Source organism: Poecile atricapillus, chromosome 3 (assembly GCF_030490865.1).
Source record: "Poecile atricapillus isolate bPoeAtr1 chromosome 3, bPoeAtr1.hap1, whole genome shotgun sequence".
Classification (NCBI taxonomy): domain Eukaryota; kingdom Metazoa; phylum Chordata; class Aves; order Passeriformes; family Paridae; genus Poecile; species Poecile atricapillus.
In genome coordinates this window covers 12,935,612-12,963,485 of record NC_081251.1, presented here as the reverse complement: position 1 = coordinate 12,963,485, position 27,874 = coordinate 12,935,612, and the positions used below count along the sequence as shown (strand labels likewise).

General features: G+C 37.2%; 1 protein-coding gene across 2 annotated transcripts in view; it reads right to left on the bottom strand.

Moving 5' to 3' along the window:
• Positions 1–27,874, bottom strand: part of NBAS (NBAS subunit of NRZ tethering complex) — a 161,350-nt gene that overhangs the window by 44,081 nt on the left and 89,395 nt on the right. For both annotated transcript variants that reach the window (XM_058834123.1, XM_058834124.1), the window contains 6 exons: positions 21,590–21,819; positions 18,503–18,613; positions 15,312–15,562; positions 12,967–13,301; positions 3,240–3,458; positions 2,785–2,987 (listed from right to left, as the gene is read on the bottom strand). In XM_058834123.1, coding sequence (XP_058690106.1) covers positions 2,785–2,987; positions 3,240–3,458; positions 12,967–13,301; positions 15,312–15,562; positions 18,503–18,613; positions 21,590–21,819 — 1,349 coding nt within the window. The remainder of the gene's footprint in view (positions 1–2,784; positions 2,988–3,239; positions 3,459–12,966; positions 13,302–15,311; positions 15,563–18,502; positions 18,614–21,589; positions 21,820–27,874) is intronic.

Genomic DNA, 27,874 nt, shown 5'->3' with positions numbered 1-27,874 from the left:
GCTTTCCACAAGTTCATAGTTTCTACTGAAGAAAGAGGCAACTGATTTTTATTTATAATAGCTGTTTCTACAGGCAAACAAGGAAGCACACAATACATAAGTCATGTAAAGTATGAAAATACGCTCTGCTAGAGAGCTTTTACAGATACCAGTGCAAGAGTTTCTATTTTGAATTTTGGGTGCCAGAATTAGAAAGTTGATACAAAAGTAATTAAAAGAACTGGAGGCCAATACTGCTCTTAAAACTGTAATTTAATGATTTACAGATTTATAAATCACAGAATCTTGAATTAGGCAAATAACTATGTTATATTTAACAAAAAATCTGTTTCTGAGAAGGCATCAAAGTTGTTAAGCGTGTCATATCATACACTGCTATAAAATGAAGCCAAAAAGTACCTTAGGCTTTCATGAAGACTTTACTTTCTAAAAGGTTCTTCTGCAAGAATGACTATATATGCTAATAACAAAAGATATTTTACAGTGTTTGAAGGTGGTTGTAGTTAATGCAACTGAAAGAAAGGTTGTGTATTTTCAGTCGCAGAAGTGGTAGACTGTTGCTTTATTTTCAGGCAGATCACTGACAGTACTGTAATTTTTCATATCCATACAGGCCTCTTTCACTTGTGTTTGCAATACCTTAATTATATTCCTTGTCACCACAGCTACAGAAAATCCAAGTTCACTGTTACAGCCTTACAACTGCTACTTCGAAGGTTAATTGTCAAAGAAGGAATTTTCCAACACAATCTCTTTCAAAACTAATGTATAAAATAACCACTGTGTAACATACGTTGCATTTATTGAGTAAAAGTCTGCCTTTCCAAGCTACACCGGCAAGACTACTTCTTTAATTGCAGAAATGCAAGTATTGAACGAAATGTTGTAATTTATGTAGTATCTTGAAAGTGAACATCTGAGAACAGGACAGAGATTAATCCAATTTTACTCACAGAAACAACATGAATACCAACAGGCTTAAGAGATACCAAGCAACAATATTTCTTTTAATTTCTCTCTGTATTTAGATTATATTTATTGCTTTCTAATATTAACCCTTTCTGAACTGCATCATAGGGAGGATATTATCTTAAGTATTTTTCTATTTTATGCTAGGTTTTCACTTCATGCTCTTTATCATTGTAGCGGACAAACTTTCCATAGTTCATAATGATATGAAATTACCCTTCCCTTCACAAAAAACCAGCTGAGTGGGAGTGGAATATTTCTACTGACCACATTAGGTCACATCGCACACCAAACAGGTTTAATTGGAACTTCAAACTCATCTGCCCATCTTTGCCACTACAGTTTTCTCGATGAGACAGTCATTCCCCTCTTTCCAGTGAAGTGCTGCATAGGAGTTACTTGGGATGATCACTGTCCCAGAACGTTAAATCAACTTACAGTCATTCCAGCCTTGCAATGCATATAAAGAACAAGTAATTCAGTTCACAGAAAAGTGTTGATAAGAAGCAGAGTAGAAAGGAGAATTTTGATAGGTTTCTCATACTCTGCATGTTAATGAGACTCATTATAGTCAAAATAACTGGACTTTGTGAGCTTTGTATCCAGATACATCACATTGCTAGTCAGGAACAGCAGGACAGTTATTACCTAAAGCTAAATTATTCTTCAAATGGACGAACCCAGAGAAGAAAGACTGTATTACTTATGTTGCTGTGCAAAAGCTCTATCATCATTGAGGATGCTGTGAACACTCTTAAACTGAGTGACAGGAGAAATCAATTTTCTGCCAAAGAGGACTGCAAACAATTTGACAGGCTGCCTTCTTTTCATCTGTGGCACTTCAATCTGCTGTAATATATACATGCTGAAGAAAAAGTAGAGCCATAGAAAATTTTCCATGCTAGACTCGTTTTCCAATTCCTGGTGTGTGCATTCAGATCATCCTGCCCAAATAATTTTTTCTGCATGCAGAACAACAGGATAAATGCTCAAAGTTGTATCTCTCTAAACTGGTCTTAGAAGTGCTAAACAGTGTTTACCAGACATCTAACAGCAGAATACTCTTTCATACTTGTTGCATGTATCTCTTTAAAACAGAAATACTTCAGAAGAGAGTTTTGTATGAATAGTCAAATGGGAAGGATCTGTTCAATTTATAATGGATGATAAAAAATTATCCTCCCCTGCTTCCCTGAGCTCCACTAAAAAAATGAAGGGGAACAAAATATTTCTAATGAACCAAACCAACCAGCACAAAAAATCCCCAGCTCCCAGAAATGGCTCAGCAAGGTTTTCCAAAGATGGAAATTGTACGACTTCTGGTAGGACACACTGCTGTGGCAGAAGCTATTACTAGGCCTCTGCTGCCCAAATGCCTGCATGAGTTACCATTTCCAATAAACATGCTTTTTAACTCTGTTTAAGGGGGAAGAATTATGTGCAGTTGTAAATGTTACAAAAATTCACAAGGGCACATACACATAATGGAACAATGCTGTAAAGCCAATGCTTTTAACTAAAAAGCACCAGTGAACAGGACAAGCTCTTATTTTGTTCAAATTGTTCAGACTTCCCCAACTCGTAAAAATATAACTAAATATGAAATTATAGGTAAACAGAAACATAATCAAAGAACTCTCATGTTACTGCAAAATCCAGGCATTAAAAGCAACCAAATATTCACGGCAAATAACAAAACAAACCAAGCAACCAAAAACTGCAACAAACTAACACACCAACTCAACCATCCATAAAAAAAACCTTCCAAAAATCCAGAAGAAAGATTTTTGTGCATAACTGAGGAAGTGTGCTTACCTTAATATACCTACAATTTTTTTAATAGCACATTGGACAATATCCTGGGGAGAAAGGCCCAGATCTCCAACAGCCACCTGTAACAACTGCTGCACCATGTCCAGGGGCTGACCGTCTATACACATAGTTACTGCTTGCTCATGGATTTTTTCCTTCTCTGACCTTGACAGATCATATAAATAGCCATACTTCTGTAGGGTATCCTGTGAAAGATAGTTTTTGGAACGCCAATCAGTGTACTTCTTATTTACAGGGCTGTATCAGTCTTCCTTTCTGTTAGGAATTAACATATACTGAGAAAAAGAAAAGACTGATGGAACTTTCAAATTTTCAAAACCCAGGTCAACAAACAAAAGCAAAGGTAGAAAACATTAATAAAATATGACAGAAGATTGATGTCTATCACTACTAGTCATGGTAATACTCAAAGGAAGTACTTGATCAGTAATCATTACCTGTTCGCTGCTTTTCAAGTAAGTGATAAAACTGTGAGTGAGCGTTTCCAGATGAGCAAGAGATTGTTGCAAATGATTCAGAGTTTCTTCATAAGCAGCAGATGGGTTTTCAGCATCTTTCATATCATTATCAGTAGTTTTTTTTCTTGATTTCTCCAAAAGATGTTTGACTGCCTTAATAGCTTTCTTAGTCACTTCTATCCTGACTTCAACTGGCAGCTGAAAAAGATCACTCAATTATTTATTCATTCATTACCTGTACACTACTATTTGTATTACAGCATTGCCAAGAGGTCAGGTGGCTCCACAACACAGCATAAAACCAAATGAAGTATTTTTAATAGGAAACAACTTTGTTTCTAACATGTCATTTATTAAAATGATCAGTATTCCATTACTTTCTTCTGCTGTCCTTCTTTTTACTGATCTTTTTACTAACTCATGTTCATTTTAAACCATATGAAGTTCTTTTCCTAATAATATTTTTTTTATTTTAATAATATTTTTATTTTTATTTTTTAAGACTGACACCTTATAATCTTTGATTTTTAACTCTTCATTGAGAGATACCTGAGAAACATATTACAAGGCTGACTGATAACTCACTTAAGGTTAGTTCTGCCAGGTTTAGACTACTATTTAAAATATATCTCTAAGACCATGACCATAAGCAAGAGCCCCAGAATGATTTGAGAATTTTTCAATCAATCTATTTACCCAAGTAATACAAAATAACAGTAACTACACAGTACTTTAAAAGACCTGTACAACCAGCTGTATCTAAGCATTAAACTGAAACAAAGTCTAACTTTCCCGTTTCAGGAAAGACACAGCTTCAGCTGAAAGTCCAAAACAAAGTCTGATGTATGATTTTAGACATTCATGTATGATTTGTTCATTTGTAACTGCAAGTACGGTTTTAACAGTGCTTGCAATACACTTTCTAATGGATGGGAATGTCCCTCGCCTGAACTCTAAACCCAAAGCATTAGGTACTTTTACCACCAGGTGTTTTAGTGACTGGAATACTGAACAAAGACATAAGCAAATTTAACTTTCAAGTTGAAATACACAAGAAATTAAAAAATATGCTTGAATTTGCATGACATAGTGAATAGGAAATAAAAGGAATTATCGTAGAAGAAGGCATATAAACTGCTACAGCATTATCCATACAAAGTCCAAGAGATGTTTACATCATGAATTAAACTAGCTACTTGCAAAGCCATAAAAGGTTTGATAAGGATAATTTAGTGGAAACTTTCACAGTTCACATGCTTCCCCCCCCTCACCTAGATAAAAAGTCATAAGTTAAAGATCTAGAATTTATTCCTGTATTATTGAGCTTTAGTGTGCTGTGTATTAGTGTGAACCACACTAATGGTCTAATGGATATTTTTTTATGGACGAAAGGAAAACGAATGCATTATTATTAGAGCTAAGAAAGTTTGCCAGTTTTAACACAATACAAAGGGAATTTTACTATACAGTTTAAAATGCAACAGAGTTTCATTCCCACTCAAAGTAATTGAGTTTGTTACTGCGAACAAGGCCTCAATATCAGGTTTTACTCTAAGCAAGGAGAAATTCATAGTCTCCACATCATATTAAAATCTAACAACTACAGCTGGATTTATATATCATTTTGTAAACAGGATAAAAGAAGAAAACAGCTACATATTTCATTTTTTCCTCTTCTGGTGTACAATCTAATGTTCAAAATGCAATTAAGAGAGATGTAAAAGGCAAACAATTTAAGTATTCCATCTAACTTATATCCTAGAGAATGGTGTCAACATACTGCCAGTTTAGAAGTCATTTTGCCATAAGCACAATCAGAATAAAGTATTCAAACTTTAAAAAAAAAAAAAAAGAAAGTAAGTTCAGGCTTTTCCCAAGCCTGCTTTAATTTTGCATTCAGATTTGCATAGTGCCAAAATTCAGCACTGTGAACATATCACTTCTCTGGTTACTTTATTCCAAACCATGAATAGCTCTCCTCTGTACTTCTAGTCAGCTGCAATAATGAGATTTGGTATCAGAGCCAGTGATAAAAATGTAGCTTAGGGGCTAGTTCAAGCTTTGTTTGTATGTGAAGTTTTATATTTAAAAAGCTTTTATAGTTTAAGAAGATTTTTAAATCTACAGTCTATAATGTGTAATAAAAAAAATCCTAAAAATCTCTTTTCAAACCAAAGAACATCACATACTATTTCACCTCAACAGATTTTACTCCTCAGGGTAAAACCTCATCTCATAAGCCTATTCTCCTCAGAGTATATAAGTACTTCTTAATAAAGTATAGTACAAGTAACATTTACTTGTATGTGAAGATGCTGACCCTGCTACTCTTATTATCAGTGGTTAACATGCAAGTGTGAGATTATGGAAGCAGCTCCACTCCTTTTAATGGCACAGGAACCTGGGATCCCAGCAACACAAACACACAAAAGCTGGAAGGGGCCTCCAAAGGGTATCTGCGGAAATGGAGACACCTAGACCCAGTGGCCAAGAACCATGTTCAGGTGGCTCTTGAGTATCTCCAATGTGGGAGGACTCAACAACCCCTCTGTGCAACTTGCACCAGTGTTCACTCACCCTCATAATGAAAAATGGGTTTTCATGTTCAGATAGAACAGCTGGGTACAGTTCCTGTATCTGCTGCCAGATCACAGAATGGCCTGGGTTGGAAGGGACCTTAGAGATCATCTAGGTCCAACTCCCTTGCCTTGGACAGGGACACCTTCCACTAGACCAGACTGAAAGCCCCACCCAGCCTGGCCTTGAACACTTACTTCCAGGGATGGGGCATCCACAGCTGGGCAACCATTTTTCCTAAAGTCTAATTTAAACCTAATCTCCAGTTTGAAGCCATTCATTCCTCCCTGTCCTGTTAGTACATGCTCTTGTCTGCCTCCATCTTTCTTGCAGGCTCCCTTCAGGTACTAGAAGGCCACAATTAGGTCACCCCAAAGCCTTCTTTTTTGCAGGCTAAACAATCCCAGTTGTCTCAGTCTTTCCTCACAGGAGAGGTGCTCCATCCCTCTAATCTTTGTTTGCTACCACTGAGCATGACATTAGATGTCACTGAGCACACCTTTAGTCAGTTATCCTGGTTGTCCCTTAACCACTTTTTGCCTACCTGCAGCCTACACAGGGCTAAGGTGTCGAGATAAAAATTAAACCTCGACACCGTACAAGCAGCACTCAGCAAGTCCAAATCCTAGTGTGGTATCAACACTGCTTCAGTCACAATCCAAAGCACAGCCCCATTAAGGCTGCTATATGAAAGTTACCTTTGTTCCTATCAGACCCTGTAAAATACATCTGGAAAAAGTTAAAAGTATGTAAGGAACCAGCTAAAGAAAAGATATTAGTGAAGTTTCCTATTATGTACTCTTGAAGCAGATTTAATTAAAGTAACTATATAAATGAAAAGCACAAGAAAGTACCTTGCACTGAAACTAGAAAAAGAAGCACTGCCAATATCCCTGAACAAAAAAAAAACAAGGTCAGGCAAGGCAAACCAACTGAATGGAGCACAGTGATAAAAAGTGATAAAATGAAGCCAAGTAATTTCAAAAAGTAACATCTGAATGCAGTCACGCTATATAAGAACATTTCTTGTACACCTTCAGTGAATGTCATGCCCTGTCTTTTTCCTTACTGTATTATACAGCATTAAGTCAATAAGCCAGACAAAAGATAGTGAACAGTATCCTGGGCTTTTTTTTTTTAAACTAAGCTTTTTTTATACAGTTATTTTAAACAGAATTTAGTGTCTTTAAAGTCAAGTCAACGATGCAGGTCAATATCCAGTTGTAACATGTTCCCATTCCTGACCTGTTTGGTATGTGGTCAAAATGAGGACATTGTATTCCTGCTTGAGGAAGCAAAAAGGGGAAAAAATGATCAAAACAGTATTGCTGACTCAGAGAAAATAAGTCAACCTTTTTGCTGCAAGAGAAGTTATTTTAAATATTTCAAATCAGAATTTGGGAAAGAAGTTAGAAAAGATGGAATGTTAAACAAAAAACACCATCAGCCGTAGTTCGAAAGAATGTGGCTCAGTCTACAGAAGGTTGCAAGAGACTACCTATGTAAGGAAAATTTCAGCTTCTCTTTCTCTACGAAGAAGAAGAGAAGAGAAGTCTCTAAGAAGACCTGACTGATGATACCACTGCTTTTTGTTTTGCTTTTCCTATCTAAAGCTGTAGCCTTTTCTTCCTAAACAACATATATTGTGCCAATCTCCATTTGTAGTGTGTGTTCAATAATGAAAACACAGTGATTAAAAAGGATTGTTTTCAGTTGTGTTTTTGTTGTTGCTAGCTTTTTTTCCCAGGGTACTGTTAATCAAAAAACCATCAGGGCAAAGACCTATGAGCTCTGAAACATGGTTCTTCGAAGACGTAACCAACACCCTAGCACAATGACCAAAATTCTAGCAATGAACGAATTTTTTAAAAAATCCCCTATCTTAAATGATGTGCAAAGATCAGAGAAACGGGAACAAATGGGAAATCATCACGATAAGAAGTTGATATGATCATTGCTATAATTAAGAAACTATGACATCAGTATTATTTAAAAGCAAAGAGCTGCTAGAAAAAAAGATGACAGTTTCAAAATGCATGCAAAAATATAAGCAGTCATTCCAATGAATATTTGCAATAGCTCCCATTTAGAAAGAAATCTGTTCCATAGACGCAAATAGCCTATTCTTAACATTACAGAGATCAAATAATTTCTTATTTAGTCAGAAAAACTTAAATAGTTATAGAGTTAAAAGCATATCTGAGTAGAAGCACCAGAAGCGGGAACCTTCTCAACTGCTAGCAGCAGTGAGCTTCTGTGGTTAAGGGATCAGTACTTCAGTCCTTCAATGTGTGAGGAAGGCACTGACAAAGCAGTTGGTCCTTGCCTGTTTCATTTACCACAAACACAAAAAAACATTGCATCAATCTTGACCTTCTTCAACTACATTAACCATGTTACTTTAGTTCTATGGTTTACTGAAGTCCCACCATGATGCATCTCTGCTCACACAGTTCCTACCACACAATGTCACCACTTCATGAACCCTTAAGGCCTGGGACCTGAATCTCATCTTCCAGATGGTAACTCATTTCTAGTGATTTTAAGAAACATGGGAGAAAAGAATCTCTGGCCTCTTAGAGCTAGAAGTACTTAAAACTGTCACATCCTGAACTATAGTGAGTATGACAATGTTAGTTGCCTTTTCATAAATGCAACCTCCTCATTCATTTCTCCAATTTAGACATTCTATCAATCCCTCTACCCAGTCAAGCACTGCTCAGTCAGTCACTGCTGGCCCAATTCATGAGAAAACTAAATCAAAGAGTTTTTGGAAGGGAACACGTGAATTAAAGGGCCCCTTGTAAAAGCCCATCACATTCCTGTCTTTGTCAGGAAGAACAAGGAGTTGCAGAAGCCAGAACTAAACCCCCGTGTTTTCATTCCCTTTTGCATAATTATACATTTTGCTCCAAGTTTTTTTCCATATGCAAGTGACACACAAATAGAAGCAGCTGCCTATTGCTTTGCTGGTCCACCACTGCAGCTCCTTACTGACACACTGGAACAGCAGGAGACATTCTGATGGCTGTTTGCTAAGTTCCCACACAGTGACAACAGCAATGCTATCTCTGAAGCTGAACTCATGTAGCCTACACTGCTATGTAACCCGTGTTCCATTACCCCTTAGCACTCGAGACTTTTCTTCCTTGTTTCTGACCAAAAGGGGTTTTTCAATGGAGATACTATTCCACAAGAATAACAGTGGAGTGCATCTCATCATCCTGGAATATTCTCCCTTCTCTCCTTTCCACCTTCCTCTTCTGACGTTTTGAAGGAGTGGGAGAGACCTGAGAGGGTATGCAACATCTGTTTTTTTGGCTTTTTTTGACAATTCACCTCTCATTACTCCTAAAAACCCTATGCACTATCTCATAGTAAGCTCCCTCTCAAATTTCCTCCATGAGAGGAAGCTCAGTTGTCTCAGTGACAGTACAGATTATTTCATGATAATGACCATGTTTTTTTTGCATTTTGACTAAGTATGAACACTTCCATGAAATACCTAAATGTGCATCTGTTGTGGGAATAGGAAATTGATACAATGAAGTATTTGGCCGCAGAACTAGGCTGGAAGAAAGTACTGAAGTAGAGAGTGAGCACATGACCACGGTAGCCTCAAAACACATAAAATTTAAGTAAGTGGTGCAAGCCAAAAGGCTGCTTTTAAGTATGAAGCGATTTTCAGATGAAAGGTAGAGGAAAGAGACCTCAGAGATAAGTTTCCAGGGTCTTTAATGATAATTTCTCATTGTACAATTCTGCTTGAGAACTGAACAGGATCCTGAGGCAAAACTAGTTGCAAGCTGGTTGAACAGCTGTTTCAATACCAAACCCAGTGCCTGGCACATTAGATGATTTGACCAACTGTTTCAAGCACCTCTTGAGCATCTTTCCTGGCCAAAAAGCTAACAGATCTCTACTACAAAATTCTGCCTGACCACAAACCACAATCATCTTGCCTTTAGTGCTTCTTTTATGCTATTTCTACTCCCTACTCTCAAGAGAGTAGAGAAAATGTATTAGAAGCCTGAAAAGAAACAAAGGAAAATAAACGTGTTCTAAAACAGACACACAGTAGAGGATATCCACTCTCTCCCTGTACCATTCATCTGGAAAAAAATGAGAAATAACTTTGAAGTGCTCAAGAAACATTAACAGCAAGAGTATTAAGTAGTCAGCTGCAGTGACTATATGTAAAGACAGTATTTCATCAGACAAGCCATGCCCTTGCTACCTCAGTTCAGAGTCAAGTCTGGCAATTAAGATCTCAGGATGAGTCTGAATCATTGTTCGTAAGCATGAAAAAGTACCTTTATAAGATAAAAGGGATCAAAATACCTAAGCCATGACAGTAGTTCTGCTAAAAAGGCTTCAGAGACAGCTGACACAATAGTGATAAAATGTGCTGGTCTACCATGACAGTCAGATCACAGCACAAATTCTGTGCTGACAAAGTTTCTTGCTTTCCCAGCTAGCATATTTTTTCACCAAATTCTGATACAGATAGAGGTTAGATGGGTTCTAGTAAACCTCATATTGTGGGAACATTAAAACAGCATTCAGAGAAGGAACAAACTGAAATACACCTCATTAAATATGGTGTATAAATGCCTCAGAAAAATTGTCACAAGCCAAAATAAAGATACAAAAAACCCCTGGACACTTTATTGCCTTTTCATTTCAGATAAAGTTAGTGAAGACATCTCTAGATCTTTTAATAAGGTAAAATCTAAGAAATCTCATTTCTCTTTTGTGCATCACAGTAAAGCTATGTAGGAAAGCATGGGTAAAACTTTATGCTAGAAATATCCTTGCAAGTAGGTTTCACTGGGCAAAAAGAAACTCTACATCTGGTAATATATGTTACACACATCAAAGTGCATTATTTCAAAACCAGGCTTTCAGCCAGATGGAGATTATAATAGTTTATAATTTACATTATTACAATGCTTAGAAACCACATGCATTAGGCCAGAATACTTTCTCTGTGGAACATCTTACTCTGAATGCAAAAGCCTGGTAAGCACAAGTCTGTGGCACAATGAATTTTAGGATGAGCACAAGTAAATAAGTACAACCACCCCAGCAACTAGAGGAGTAACAACCCAACAGGACACAGGCAATCCAGGAAGTTCCTGGAATGCACTGATGACAACATCCTTCTCCAAGTCATACAGGAACCAGCTAGGAGAGGTGCTGTGCTGGAACTTGTTTTCATCAACAAAAAAGGACTGGGGTGGGGCAGCCTGGGCTGCAGTACCCACAAAGATCCTTAGTGCAATGAGGAGGGTGCATAGAAAATTCACTACTCTGGACTTCAGGGATTTGCCTGGTATAGGACTATGGGATAAAGCAAAGAGAGATCCAAAAAGGCTGGCTGATATTGAAGGACAGACTCCTCCAAGAGCAGGGGCAATGTGTCCAACAAAGATGTCATCAGGAAAAAAACGCTAGGAGGCCTGCAGGGATGCACAAGGATCGCTTGGAAAAAATTTAAACACCAAAATGAAAGCCTACAGAGGGTGGAAGCAAGGACAGGTACCCTGTGAGGCATACAGAGGAACTGTCCCAGCAGCCAGGGATCAAGTTAGGAAAGCTAAAACACTGTTAGAACTAAATCTTGCCAGGGACACCAAGGACTAAAAGAAAAGCTTCTGGTGATAGAAGAAAGACTAGGGAAAATGTGAGTCCTCTCTGGAAGGAAATAACAGACATGGTTACCTGAGAAAAAGAAAATAACAGTCACTCAGTAACAGTTCTGCATCAGTCTTCACCAGCAAGTGTTCCAGCTATGCTGCCCAAGTTGCAGAAAGCAAATGCAGGGACTTGCAGAGAGAAGAAAAAACCCCTGCAGAAAAAGATTGTGCTCAAGACCATCTAAGGAACCTGAAGGTGCACAAGTCCTGGGTCCTTATGAGATACTTCTGTGGGTTCTGAGGGAGCTGGTAAATGAATTTGCTAGGGCACTGTCCATCCATTTGAGAAGTTGTGGCAATCTGGTGAAATTCCCACTGACTGGAGAAGGGGAGACAGCCCCCATTTCCAAAAAAAGGATGACCTAGGTACCTGCAGACTGGTTAGTTTCACCTTGGTACCTGGCAAGATCATGGTGCAGATCCTCCTGGAAACTGTGGTATGGCACAGAAAATCCGAAGATGGCTGGTGACAGCCAGCATGGCTTCACTAAGGGCATATCATGCCTGACAAATCTGGTGCACTTCTCTGACAGGGTTACAGAATTGGTGGATGAAGAAAGAGGAACTGAAGCTGGCATCATCTACCTGGACTGGTGCAAAGCATTTGACATTGTTCCACATGACATACAAACTGGAGAGATGGGTATGACAGATGGACCACTTGGTGGATAAAGAACTGGCTGGGTTGGCTGCATACGAAGAGTTGCATTAAGAGCTCAAAGTCCAAATGGAGAGCACTGACAAGTGGCACTCCTCAGAGGCTGTTATTGTGACTGGCACTGTTTAACATCTATGACAAAGACAGGGACAGTGGGACTGACTGAGCCCAGAGGAGGCCACAAAGATGCTCAGAGGAATGGAGCACCTTTCCTAGGAGGACACGCTGAGAGAGTTGGGGTTATTCAGAAAGGAGAAGAGAAGGCTCTGGGAAGATGTTAGAGCAGCCCTCAAGCACCTAAAGGAGGCTACACGAGAGTTTCCAAGTGGCATGTAGTGATAGGACAAGAGGGATGGCTTTAATGAAACAGGGCAGTTTTATAATAGATTAGATAAACGGAAGAAATGCACAAACCCTCCATGGCAGGAAAGTTGCAATTAGATGTCTTTATGGTCTCTTCCAATCCAAACCACTCTATGAAATACACAGTATCTTATTCTCTGCTGAATGAGCACACAGGGACTTGGGGGTTCTATCAAAACTCTCATATCCACAGATCTAACTCCCCTAACTGAATAAAAATCCCTTCTCTTCATAGTGGCAGTCATAAAAAGAAAAAGTAGGCAGAGCAAGGTAGGTTTACAAATTTATCTTTAAATACTGCAAAGTGGAAACTGTAACATTTACTGAGACTTTGTTCTTGATACTATATTGAACTCATATGCTATATGCTTCACCTGAGGACTAAAATTCTTTAAAAATATCTGCTTACCTTTGTGACAGCTTTGGAAGAAAAAGTAATTTCATCAATGAAAGTAACAATGTCATCTGGATCAAGTCTATCAAAGTATTTTGAACACATATCATATGCATGTAGCCACTCATCCATGGTTTCTGGTATTTTTTTAATGAGATGGTGATCACCATTCCAGAAAAGCTTTTGTAACCACACAGCATAAAGAGAGCTTTGTGACAGCATGCTGCCATCTTTTTTAGGAATTTTGGGAGCCAGTTTGGAAATAGATAAGATATTTTGACTTGTAAGGGTGGGCTCCAGTGTTTCCAGAGGGTTTTCATTTTCATCGGTTAGTTTTTTGTAATTAAGACCTAGTGACAGAAGGAGAAAGAGGTAAAAGTTATTCATAATTAAATCTTCTAACACTCCACAATTACATGTAAAACAATGAATACACTAGCATCTGCATACGTAAAAATACTCTAGCCCATACCCTCTTACAAATATATGTACTGACAGACGTAGATTTTCTGATATCCCAGTGCACGTGTAATTTCTCAGTCCATGGTACAATTTTAACATTATATATTGCTCCAACAATGGGGAATGGGTTCAAACTGAAAGAGGGTAAATTTAGACGAGATACATGGAAGAAATCTTTCACTGTGAGGGTGGTGAGGAACTGGCACAGGCTTCCCAGAGAGGCTGTGGATGCTCTGCTGCTGGAAGCGCTCAAGGCCAGGTTGGGTGAGGCTCTAAGCAACCTGGTCTAGTGGAAGTTGTCCCTGCCCATGGCAGGGGGTTTGGAACTGGCTGATCCAACCTTTCCAACCCTCAATCAGTCTGTGATTCTATGATACAACCCAAAAAAAGCAGATTCTCAAAGAACCAAGAACGTATATATAGTATACAGAATCATGCTAGAACTTAAATGTAAACCCTAGGAAAACTCATGCAAGTCAAGGCATAAGTCTTCATTAATTTAAATTATGTATTCTGATCATGTAATAACTGGTCCTTACCAGTTAGCAAAAGTTGCAAGGCACTAACCATAAGTAAACTAAATAAGGTCAGCTAGAGATAGGACATGCAGATCCATTTACATCAATATTTCTATAATCAAAACTCATGTTACTACTCTGCTTCCTAGAGGAAGAACCTCCTTACAAATTAATTTACCAACAACAGAAATATTTCTAGCAATGATACTATTATATTTTCCTTGTATATAATTTCTAAGATAACTAACTTCTATTGTCATGTTCTCGTTCATATACTTTGGGCCTGCAACCTCTGTAAATACTCAGCTGTTGCTCCCTAACTCCTATCTCTAAACTATGCTGAACACTGAGAATTTTGACTGGGGGTATAATACAAGATTTAATTTTTTACCACACAAACTGACTAATTTATGTCTGATATATGGTCCTTGGACATCTTTTTTTTTGTCTTTTTTTTTAATAGCTTTGAAGGTAAACAGTAATTGCTTGGCAGAATTTTCTTGGGAAAGCATCACAAAGCTTGAGGCATCACAGGACTTGAGTGCTGAATCATGTCAATAAGAACTGAAGGTTATCCCTTCTCTCCAAAAAAAAAATTATTGACTTTTTTCTTCCTGCAATACATGAGTTCATATGCACCATCTCTTCAAGCTCTGCAGCACAGTTAGTGTCCAATACACATTAGGTTCCGATATTGCTCAATTAATTCATCCTCACAGGAGGTAATGACATACAGTGTGTATTTTTCATTCTGAAACTGGGTTTGGAGTTGTGTAATGAGAATTCAAGACAGTACCCAACTAACAAGCAAATTGAAAGTAGTAGTCAAAACTTCAGAGTCCTTAGCAGCAGTGTATTTTACAGTAATTTTCTCAAAATGTAGGGCTACAAACACTGCTGTAATTCTGGGGAAGTAGAAGGCAACATCAAGTGGAAAATGTAACAAAAAATTATCCTCTTTCAGATGAACAAACACAAAATGCACAAAGTCTCTAATATGTTCTGTAATTCAGACTCTTGAAAGGCAAACTTTCTTAAGTCCTTTGAGAATATTCATGTTAAACTTGTAGTGTTAGAAATGATACTCTAGGAACTTGCTATTTGTCATTAAAAATTTCATTATGAAATATCGCCAATAATTTTAACTTGCATCACTAACAGAAACCTGTTCTTAACTAGTTTTGTCTTGCTGTGATCAAATAAATTTCCAGTAAAACAAACAGAAGAAACTTATGGCTATATTAATTTTATTCATCTCCTTTGCTCACAGAAAAAAGCTATTACCTTGAAAACATAAACTAGCTAAGTATAATCATGCCAATACTTACATAACAAAAAAATAAATACAGTTATAAAGAAAACAAAAAATGACTCTCCTACCTGGTGCAACTGCTTTGAATTTTTTCAGGAGCCGGATGTGAGTTTCAGGTTTAAGAGTATGGTTCATGACTTCTGAGCAGCCACAGTTTTCCAGGAGTGTGAAATAGTAAAGCAACCGCTGGTGATCCTGGCCTTCAATACTTGGGTAAACATATTTAGCCATGTGTTCATGAAAGGTTTCAGGACTGGTTTTCAAAACCTCAAATAGACCAAGACTTTGTGCTCTTTCTTCAATTTCCAGTGTTGATAACCTGTGTTCAGAAATAACTTTTGCTTAAAGGCCTGGATGTGCCATGAAAGACTCATACAACTGTACACCCGGGAGACAGGACAATCCTTTCCTCTCTTTATGGTCTCACTCACAAGCATTTAGATAACTGTACGCTCTATAAGCAAAAGCTAAGCAACTCTTTTATTTCCCAATCCAGTTACCTGTTAGCTTGGACATGCAGATTAAGGATTATGAATACTGAAGTGGAATTCAAATCAGAATTTCATATCTGTGAATATAGCTATATCTAAAAGGAAAAATACATCCAGTGTAAAGGAAGACTTTATTAAACAAAAGAACCAACCACTTGTGGCTGAATCCTGCTCGAAGATCCTACTGCCCGATTAGAAGCTTTCCCAATCCATTATATTCTGTTTCTGTAGCTGATGAGTACGTGTGCACACCTTGATATCACTGAAAATTTGTTCTTGCCCAGCAATTAATCTATTTGGCACTAATATTCACATTTAGGAAAGTTTACCAAGACTTTGACAGTTTAACAAGTTGCTTCTCAAACTGTCATCCATGAAAGCTTATGAAAATATCAGTAAGCCTTGGGTTGACCTCAGTCAGTCTCACTGCTTCAGGAAATTCTTTCCTGAATCTTTTGAAAAGAATACATTAGCTCTTTCACAGCATGAATTCAGACACCTCCAGCTGACTACAGAAAAGATAATCACTCCTTTTTCCCTTAGCTGGGAGAAAAATGAGTACATATCATCTTAAGTTTATATCTTTCTCAACTGAAAGTTTTACCTAAATCTGAGGAAGGAAGTAACCTACGGACGATTCCTACCTCAAGTCCCCCCCAGAGTTCAATCATATGGCACATTAGATAGTACATTTCATTTGGAAATCCGATGTCTTCTAATACCATTCGATTCTCCTTTACCTTTAAAACTGATTAAATTAGAATTTCATCATTTCCCTCCCCAAATATATATGCTGTTAGTGTTTCTCTTTAACATCCAAGTAAAATGTCTCCGTTTATTTTTTAAGATTATTTTGTTACAGCAAATACCACAAACACAACCTTAATTAAATTAAATTATATTATTAAATTATATGAACAAGATTGGCAGATGTTTGCAGTGTGTTTTTAGGGCACGGCTGATTGTGGATAGGAAGAGTTTATGGTGTTGTTCCAGAACACGAGGTTCTGTGATAGACAAGCAAAATTTCATGTTGCTGAAATAATAAGTTGCATTTTATAGAGTTTTGATAATCAAATGTGATCTGATTCCTCAAAAGAAGTAACTAAATTTCCACTTAATTTTTATAATATGCCATTCTGAACAATTTTCAGACTCATATTCCACAAAAAAAGTCATAATTCTTTGTCATCAGTAATCAAAGAAATAGTTAATACAAACTATGTTAATACAAACTGAAGCTCTTCTGAGCTTCTCCTTATGTAAAGTGGCTTACAGAAATACTGCATATTTGGTTAAAGAGATTAAGTCTTAGAATAAACTTCATTTCAGTTCAGAACGAATGCATAATGAAACATGTATTATTAATGCCATAATCCCAAGACTCAAATATACTGTAATGATCATTTGCTGTCAATCATTTTTAAAATGAGATTACAATACAATGAAAACATGCTCAGCAGCTTATTATGCTATTATACATCAACTTTTAAGACTTTTTTTGATTTTCACTAGGGAGAATATGGTTACTCTGTACTTCTGTGATTTCAGAATTCTATGAATACTAACTCATGGAGGACAAGAACAAAGAAAACGATTGAAAACTGTTTCAAAACACCTTAGACAATATTCTAGTCACAGAGAAGGCAGCTGACTCTTTCACCCCAGTGCTGCCACGTTTATATCCTGACTGTTTTGTTTAAAGCAGTAAATAATTTAGCAGCATCAAAATTTAGAGGGTATGACTTCTGTTTTCTGGAGGAAGTGAAGAAAATCTCAGAACATTACTTCATCTTCTCCAGACAATTCACCAGGCTTTGTTTTTTATCCCTCATATTTTATACAATGTTTTAATGCTTTTTAATTGATAGTTAATGTTAAGAGATGTATAAACACTACTGCAAGCTAAAGGTGGTTTAAGAATTTAACACTTGAAACAAACCAAATTAGTCTGATCATGTCTGTCAGAACAGTAGATAAGAGCTGCTGCATTACACAAGGAGTCCTACATCACTGTCATCTGCACGTGCTATTCAGGCAAGTAGCTTGGTCTTCCATCAAATGGGTTTATTCCACTTTCAGTAGGAAAAAATTGCCTGACATGATGTAAGAGGTTAAAATAAATTAAATAAAAAATAAAGGCCCTGAAGCCACTTTGGAATAGAGACTATAAGCACTCCTCCCCTTATGCCACAGCAGCTCCAGGTTTGGTTGGCTATAATCTTGTAGGCTAGAACAGTTTCAGTAAAACATAATTAACAGAAAAAGTGTGCTTCTATCAAAAATTGAAACTGAGATGAAGAGATGCATGATATGAATAGGGAGCTCCAATATATTTATTACCTCTAGTATGTAGAATAGATATCAATAAAGAGCAAAATGCAAAAAGATTGAGAAACTATCCAATTTCAGGATATACCATATGGACTGTAAGAGTAACTACAGGATAAGTTGGTACTGGAAGAGAGAACTAAACATTCAAAGTTGTGGAAATCTGAACACTGAAACAAAAGTCCTGGAATACTCTGAAGAACAGTAAGACGTATATGGACTTTTAACCTTGGCTGCAACACCAGTTTTCAAGGCTGATTGCAGAAGCATTACGTAGAAAAGACAAAAATTCCCATACTATCCCAACACAAGACAAATGAACACAAAATGAACACACAACCCAAACTCCACCCCCAATATAATGCAATTCTGTCATAAATTACCATTTATTTCTGTGTAACAGAATTGTATGTGCATTTGCAGAGGAGAAAACTTACCCACTGTCAGTGAATAAAAATTCCAGATGGGTCATGTAAACTTCCCAAAGTGGAACACTGTATCGCTGAGCCAAAGAAATAGCAATTTTATAGACATTTTCTTCAAGTGTCCTGGTTGAGGACAGACATGAGAAAAAATAAGGAAAAGTTATGTTAAGCTCTATGATACATAACAAAAAAAAAACCCCTTACATTAGAAAACTCATTATTTCTTTTTATTATTATTTTTTCATAAAAAAAGAACACAACAAAAATTTTTTAATAAAAATACATTAAGTATGTCTTCCTGCATTTACTTATACTTGGTGCTCCATTTGGGAAAAAAATGACAAGAAAATAACTACAGAGTTATTTCCAAGATAGGAACCTATGCCACAAACACTGGTTCTCAGTGGCAACTTCTACTCAACCCTGTGCAAAAGGCAAAAATCTCAGCTTTCATTTAATTTAAATTACAAAGTGATGAAGTATGTCACTTGACACCGTTAGCATTTATTTGATTTAGTTGCAACACCTACATTGTTTTAGCATAACTGGTATATAAATCCTCAAAAGCTCTTCCTAGTAGTTCATAGACAGAAACGCTCCTATAGGACTAAAAGGTGCGAAGACGTCCAGCTCACTCTGTCCTAAGATATTTAAAACTGCTTTTCTGTTAGTGCCTAATCCGTTTGACACAACAATAGATGGAGAATATGGGAAAATATGAAAGGCTATAGTTAATGTCATACTAATCTTTACTAATCCAGTCTAGTATGGTTCCAACAGAAACCAATAGAGGTTCCTAGGCTGGCATAGAAGCAATACTATTAAGGCAAATGCTGGGATTTTTAGTTTTACTTTGCTTGGGTTGCATCTTTTCTATTCAGGATAATTCCAAACAAAATACAATCTAAGTGTAATTATTTCCTAACAGGCCTGTCATGAACAAGTTCTTTCAAATGTATTTAATGTGAATACTTGAGTGGATCGGCCTGAGCAGGGAGGTTGGGCAAGATGACCTCCAGAGGCCCCTTCCAAGCTCAGCCATTCTGTGATTGAGTGAAAGAGGAAGATGGTATGAATGCTTTAGTTGCAAAATAATCCAGTCAATCATACAAAAAAGGAGTGGCTCCTGGAACCAGTGGGATCCATTCCTCCTGCAACTTTAGAAGCTATTCCACAATCCTCCCTTCCTGTCTAAGAGTGGCATGCAGCAGCAGCCTAAGGCAATGGTGGTTTAAGGAAATGATACCATATAAATGAAGAACAGTACAATCAATTTATTAATTGTCAAGATAACAATAAAAACAAGCAGCTGTTGCACAATGAAAAGCTGAAAAAAAAAGTCCATTACCTTGCAAAGAATCTTTTAACTTACTTTTACACACCCCTTTTCTTGCCCAGCCCTGACTGCCTGTCAGTGTGAGCCCAAAGGAACCCTCACTGAAGGCTCCAGCAGAGGCACACTTGGAATGGATTTTGGTGTTGTTTCACCAAGACTGGTGCAAACCCAATAAACAACAGCCCCCAAAGATATATACCAAATACAGAAGGTAAGAACAGACAACTACTGGTTAGGTAGTTTTAGCAAATTGCTCCTTCTAGTACAAAGCTGTTTTGTAAATAAGATGCAATCTTTTCCAGGTGTTGTTCCTTCAAACAGCACTTCATAAAAGATTAAAAAACATGAGGCACTTAATTAAAACATAAGAACAAATACACTACACAATTACATTGAATTTGTGCATCTTTTTCATTAGAAAATGCAGATTAAGACTCCACTGAGAAGATTAAAGCAAGAAATTGCAAGCTGAACAAGTAATTAACTGCATCTTTGCAACTGCCCAATATGGAAGTGCCACTCTCATTCACACACTTCTTCTAACCCTTTCATATTGTGTTTTTACCTCTACTTATTATAATGAACTTTCTCTTCATATTTACTTTATTTTACAAGAGACAGTATCTATGAACTCTTGGGTGACAACGTAACTAACCCTGCTGCAATCAAAGTATCTGTAATAACAGAAGACTGCTTGTATTGAAGTTGCTGTAGGTAGTCATCGAGATGTAACCTAGTGACACACTAGATATATGTGCTTAATAACAATATATATGAAGCAGGTAATTCTAATGGAAACACTAAGAGATGATTACAAGCCATTTTTATGAATGCAGTGACAAAATCTGTGCAGGTACAGATTTCACAGATGTAAAGCATCAGCTTAGTGTTCAAAACCTGACCTTATACAACTACTCCAGTACAGCAATTCCATTTAGTAGCAAATTTCTATTGGAACTGTAGCTATGAGTACCTACACATGTGGAAAACTGAAAATATTTAAATATGCTCTTCAAAAGCTTTATGCAAACATCAGTTTAAAATCTGAGATTATATTTAAAGCTTCTTACGGCAGAGAACCCTTCCTTTGACAGTCTGTCAACTATTCAGCTGTGACTGTCCCTAAAACATAAGTCACAACTTGCTCACAGCTTGAAGTACCTGCATGCAGATATTAATTAGAGTGGGTTTTTTTTTAAATGAAAAGTACTATCCTATATCTTTCAATTTTTCTCTTCTGGATTTCTGAAAGGTGAGATAAAAGCATGCTAAATATCAGAACATATGGAGTGAAGTACTTCCAAATGACTACAAGAAAAAAAATATAGTGATATACAGCAGTTTAAATTATTAAGAATAAGATAGACTTTAATAACTTTTTTTTTTTAAACTATAGTTCATTCCAAATTTTGATGCATGGGCATACCCTAATAGATTGCTAGGACAGATTTACAAGAGATGAAAGAGACAAACCTTCACCTATGCTCTGCTTTCATTAATCCCTTATTAACTTTAATATTAGCAGTTAGTAAATGAAGAGTTATAGATTCAATTATAAATACATTTATTTGAGCAACATTTCATTTAAGTAGAGTAGTTACACAGAAAAAGCTCCAACTGTAGTAGCAGTACAGTGTAAATCTCCAAAGCAAGTAAATTAGCTCTCTAAAGGTCAGCAGTACTTTCAATTTACTCTCCTAATTTAAAGCTTAAAGCAATTCCATTCTAAAATAGAGAAAACAAACCTAAGAGACATTACTTACTCTGCCAATCCTAGTATTGTTTCTCTCTTGTACTGTGCATCTGCTGTAAATCTCTGCACATCCACTCCTTTACCAAGTCCTTGCAGAGTCTGAGCTTGAGTGAAGTCAAGCAGTCTTTCATTGTAGTAATGCAGCAGATTTATCAAAGTGGTGATTTCTTCAGGCCAGTCTGCATGGGCATACTGACTAACATGCTTTGTGACCATCTGAATCAGCTCTTTTGGATCAGCCTGCAAAAATAATTGACAACAAACTAAAAAAAACAAATCCCTGTTAATGCTGAACAAAAAATTATCAATATATAACTGATCCCTGTGTTTGGAACTAGGAGATTTGTTTCCATTTCTGAGAAATTTTAAGTAAATAGAATTTAAAATTTTCTGTAAGGCCTATTTGCTCTGATATTACCTCTGTGGAATGTTTTAGACTACTCCATATGATACAAGTATTAAAAAATACAACCAAACTTACCTTACCAAGTTAATAGTAAAAAGTGTTTCACTGTGACTGAATTTATTTGTTTTTAAATTCCTCGTTTTATTTACACTGAACTAATCAACTGATTGGTCAAACACTGAAGTCTAAGAAAAGTTACTGAATTTCTGATACACTTCTATTACACAGAACTGAAAAGAGGAATAGCTATTAAGGGTTGAGCACTTCCGAAGAGGTATTGCAGGATCCACAAATTGCATGAGGCATTGCCTACACCTTGAAGCTTCAAAGAATTAAATAATGCTCATCTATGGACTACAGCAACCTTAGTTTTCAAACTACATTAATTACAAATAAGACTTACTTTTCTGTGTTAGAAATTACACACCAAGTGTATCAATTATAAACAATTAACTTCTGTAGTCAAAAACCCTCATAGCAAAGCTACAATTTAGAACACAAAGCATGAAAAATGAATGCATGTACTGTGGAGTGTTCCAAATTATTTCAAGATCTGGACAGTGGCTATGCCTAGGCACATCCACTTGAACAGAGCTCTGTGTAATACGTAAACACCTGGCTTACTCAATACTTTGATTTCTCTCTTCCATGAAAAATGAGGGCACCAGCAGGTCAGTGCCAAAAAGAAGCACCGTGACTTCTGTGTGGCATCCACTGAGGAAAGAATACTTCCAAAAGAGCCACCAAAAAATACCTTGGGATTCCAGTGTAGTTGAAATATTTCCTAAGAGAAACAGCTGTTGTAACTGCTGTGTTCTCAGAAATGCTGAGTGTACCAGAGCAATATACTTTGGTTTTCTACTACAGGATTATTCTGCTACATTAGAAGATAAACTTGTGAAGACTGACTAGAGCGCACAGCTGGATAAAACATGCACCAAGAGTTTAAACCTTGAGGCCTGCTTTATTTTTTCCGTGACTTGCTGGTCATTCTAAATTGATTTTTTTTCAACTCTTAATTGACAGGCTGCTCACCAAGTCACATTAAATGCTACAGGGCATTCTTTTTCCTCTCCACGATACACTTCTGAAGCCCTCCAAACACTGCAAACTCATTGGTTTTATAAACAACAGCAGTACTTCTTTCAAGGCTGCTTAGGAGATTGGTACTAGAATAATAAAACCTCACAAAAAGAGACAGACAAGCAGAGCAGTGCCTCTACAACCCAATTATATCAGCTGGAAACCCATCCACAGCTTATTATGTACCCTGGTATCTCATTCTGTGTGATACACTAGAAAACAGAGCATGGAGACAGGGGAAGTCAGAGCAAGAGAAGGAAACACGTTTAACATAACTGCATAAAACCTCCAGTCCGCTGAGAAAGGCAGGTTCCTTTGACACCTATAGGAGTAAATTTGCTCTCTTTTGTTAATTTCCCCTCTCCCCATTAAGGCCCCATTTGTTATATTTCTGTAAAAGCACCTGTGTGTAAGCTTCCATGCTGCCTGTTTATGGACTTTATTTGGAAATACTGTCTTGGGGTCTATTGGTCTTACCAATGTCAAGTTTAGAATAAAAGAATCCTATGCTATGTGAATACCCATGGATATATAACCACACATATAAACGGCAAAATAAAATGCAAACTCTTCAATCTAGAAGATAAAAATAATACATTTAAATTAAGAAAATGCAACTGAAGTTTTTTTTACTGAAAGTAGTTGCCAAATATTGTCTTATTTTCTTCACCACCAGAAATCTTTCAATCAGCTGATATCCTCTTACCTCTTAAAAAACCTACGGCCCAAACTATTGCAGCATATGAATCCAAAATTAATTTAGAGAACTCTTGACAGTCTTCTGTTTGGTATCAAGATGCAGAGAACTTGTATTTCATCATTTTAAGTATTAATTTTTTAACATATCTACATTTTATTAATACGCATCTTTTAGAAGAAAACCAAAATTATTTCTACATTCATTAGATACCTAATTCAATTAGACATGACGCTTGCTCTAATGAACAGGGAGAGAAAAGTCACTACAGCTGTACCGTCAGTTTTCAAAAAATCTTTTAACAAATTTAAACTGAAAAAACCGTAACAACTAGCTAGTAACAGTACCTGGCCATGAAGAAAATCAGCAAAATCAGCAAAGTCTGAATCTTACTGCAGCATTCACAGAGTTTATAAATTCTTGGACTTTCTTCAAATTGTATCAGACAGCATAAATACAAATTAATTTTGACAAGTAAGACCAATAAGATGCCGTATTCAACTTGTTCCCCTTTTAACATCACCTGTCAAAAACCATACCAACACCCCCCAACAGCTGCTACACTATTCTCTGTTGGTCTTTGAGTCCTTTGGCCAGTTAGAAATCGTGATTAGGTGTCCAACTCCCCCAATTTACCAGATTATCTTCTCCAGTACTTCCAGATAGATGTTTGAAAAGAATCTTTCTCTCCGGTGATCATGCAGGAAGGGCATTTTACATGTATACACTGTTAACATATGGTAAGTTTCCAGAGAAGCCACCAGAGCTGACCCAAATGTATTACACCCTTAACTCAGAAGCCTCCTCAGCATTGCCAGGGGATCCCTCAGGAACCCCCTGCCAATGCATTTTACTTGGGCGAACACTGTATTTGTGTGGACACAGGCCTTACTCAGGAATTAAGAAAAAAACAAAATGGAGGGAAAAGCAAAAGCACACATCACTTTAGCATAATATTAATTTAATGTCATGCTATTAGATGTGATTTACTCAGCACAGGTGATGTTTCCACCCCTGTTATCCCACTGGTCATTACCAATAAGCCCCAGCAGGGATTCAGGGTCCATCTGAATAAATGTTTTAAAGCAGTTCTTCTTTGACCATCTGGAAGTGACATCGGTGAAGCCCCTCAATGTTATGTGCCACTGTAATAGTATAAAGGCAACACTGGTTTTAAGAGTAAATAGGAGATTTTGATTTTGAAATGCCTTCATTCTTATGCCTGAATTAATCTTCAATTTTTGGGGCTTTTTTCCTGGCAAGTTGCTATGTCTTTTTCCTCTTCCAATCTATTTAACACTTAATTCAGTCATTACATAGTCTACACATCAGAAACAAATAAACAAAATTAAAAAATGTATGAGCTATAATGCTGTTCCTCTCCTGCTCAGGAAGTGGCAATAATTTTACAACTATGGCAATACTAGTAAGAAAAGAGTAATAAAATAAAATATAAAATAAAACATTCTACTGTGAATACTATATCACTGATGTAGTATTAGATCACTGTAAGGCTGTTTGGCTTGCTTACTTCTTTTAAGACCAAGAATCCATCCAATTGTTCTTAAAAATATATTATTCTTTTGATTCTATTTTTAATAATCTACAGCCTGCAATACAGAAATAAGCAGAAAAACTGAGTAGAAAAACTGCTTCAATCAGCAGAGGCCAATCTGTTCATAATCAGCTCAAAGACAAAACCGACACTGGACCTTTCTGGATCGAGGTTGCAAAGCACTTCCATCACCTTTTGGACTGCAGTCTTTTGGCAATGGTCAAAAGCTGCCACTGTGGTCAGCCACAGAAATCCAAAGGGGGAGGCAGAGGACACACTCCCTTGTGCCCAGATCCCTGTAACATCTCGTTTGTTTTACACCATTTTAAGCAACCCTAAGAAAGAAATCATGCTCCAGAGAGTCACATACACCAAGCAAAATCCTCATGCTTAGCAAAACAAGGAGATGACAGCACATGAGAAAGGGTGACCAGGGAGCAGGGTGTAACATTCCTGCTGCAGACACACTTGTACTTTGCCCATTTCCCTGCCTCTGTAGTTGCTGCCCATTACCAGCGCAGCTAGGAAACAAACCTCACCTCTAAAACACATTGATAATTCCGAAAGGAGAGCTGTAGCAACTTGTAACAACTGCCACAGTCCCTGCTGCAAGAGATTGAACGTGCTACAAATTTGATGGAGAGGAAGGCAAGAAAAAAAGAATGAAGTGAAACACATAAGACAATAATTTTCCTCACATACTGAAGCAGGATAAAAGATTTACAGGAATGAAATAGTTCACTCAAGAACTAAAATCCTGAACCTGTCTGTTCACTCAAGAAATATGCTCCATCTCTCCACAGGACAGCTTTTTTCATTAATTAAATTAATGACACTTGTCTTCGACTTAGAGTTTTGCTACAATGTGAATCAAGAGTACTTTAACTTAGATACAGCACCACATGAATTTAGGGTGGCCAAACTTCTGTATCACAGCTGTCCCACATCTGATCTGCCCAAAGCAAAACATAAAATATATGGCTAAAATGGAAGACCAGAACATCTCAGAAATAAACCTTTACTGTCACATCACTCAACTGCGAGGACACCTCAACACTACTGTGCTTCCACTGCTACAGCTACATGTATTGTGTAACAACAGTTTTGTTCAGGATCAGCTTTCACGACCATTTTTCAAATGGGTATAGGAAGCAGCAGAGTTCATCATTCACCAGTGAAACCACACTAGGTCAATATAAAATAATACCTACCAGAATACCTTCCGTAAGCTACAAGATGCATCAAGTTGTACAAACTTATTTAGAAAATGAAGTAGAGAATCTACTGCTCATCTCATCTCTATTATTAAACCTATAAGACTTATATATTTAGCCATTAAAAAAAATATTCTATTTTAGATTTAAAATTTTAAATCATCTATCAGAAGATTTTGTAACATACTCTAATACCTCAGCTATATTTAAGTATAATGGTTTTAAAGCCTGTCCATACATTTAAAAAATGTTTCTGACCACAGTATGGTACATGGTACTGCAAACAAGATATTTCCTACTTTATTCAAAAATTTATATCTGGATTATGTAGATCCAGGAATGCAGCTGTGGACTTAAAATTCCCTAGCCTCCCTTCCTACCTTTACCACAGATTTCATGCAGATGTCTCTTTTATTCCAAGGACTGAATGTTTTACGGTTTCATTCCAGATGTATAACTGTATTAAAAAAAGCTACTCCTGGATTACAGCACTGCTGCAGGAATTAAAAAAAAAAAATAAAAAAAATGCAAGAGGCTGGTGTTCAGTAATAAAACAAAAGCAACTGGAAATATTGTCCAGGCAGTTGTTTCTATAGTTAAGTGACTTGTGTTTCAAGAGTTGAACAAATTGCTCAAGTGATCTGTTTTCAAAGAATCACAGAATGGTTTGGGTTGGAAAGGACCTTAGAGATCATCTTGTTCCAAGTCCCTGGCCACGGGCAGAGACAGCTTAAACTAAACCAGGTTGCGCAGAACCCCATCCAAACTGGCTTTGAAGACTTCAAGGGATGGGGCATCCACAGCTTTTCTAGGCAAGCCTCATCACCCTCACATTGAAGAAGTTCATCTTCATATCTAATCTAAACCTACCCCTCTCTTTCAGTTTAAACCTGATCTAAACCTGCCCTCTTTCAGTTTACAGCCATTCTACCTTGCCCGGTCACTACATGCCCTTGCAAAGGTGCTCTCTCTTGTAGCCCCTTCAGGTACTGGAAGGAGCCATGAGGTTGCTACAGATCCCTCTCCAGGCTGAACGACCTCAATCCTCTCAACCTTTCCTTGTAAGAGAGGTGCTCCAGCCCTCTGAGCATCTCTGTGGCCTCCTCCAGTCCTTTTTCAACAGGTCCATGTCCATTTTGAGGCTGTGGGCCCCAGGGCTTGATGCAGCACTGCAGGTAGGGTCCCACAAGAGTGAAGGGGCAGAATCACCTCCTTGCCCTGCTGCCCACGCTGCTTTTGATGCAGCCCAGGACAGAACTGGTTTTCTCAGCTGTGAGCACATGTCACTGCCTCATGTTGAGTTTCTCCTCAGAAAAACATTTCTTTGCTTTGATTTGTAT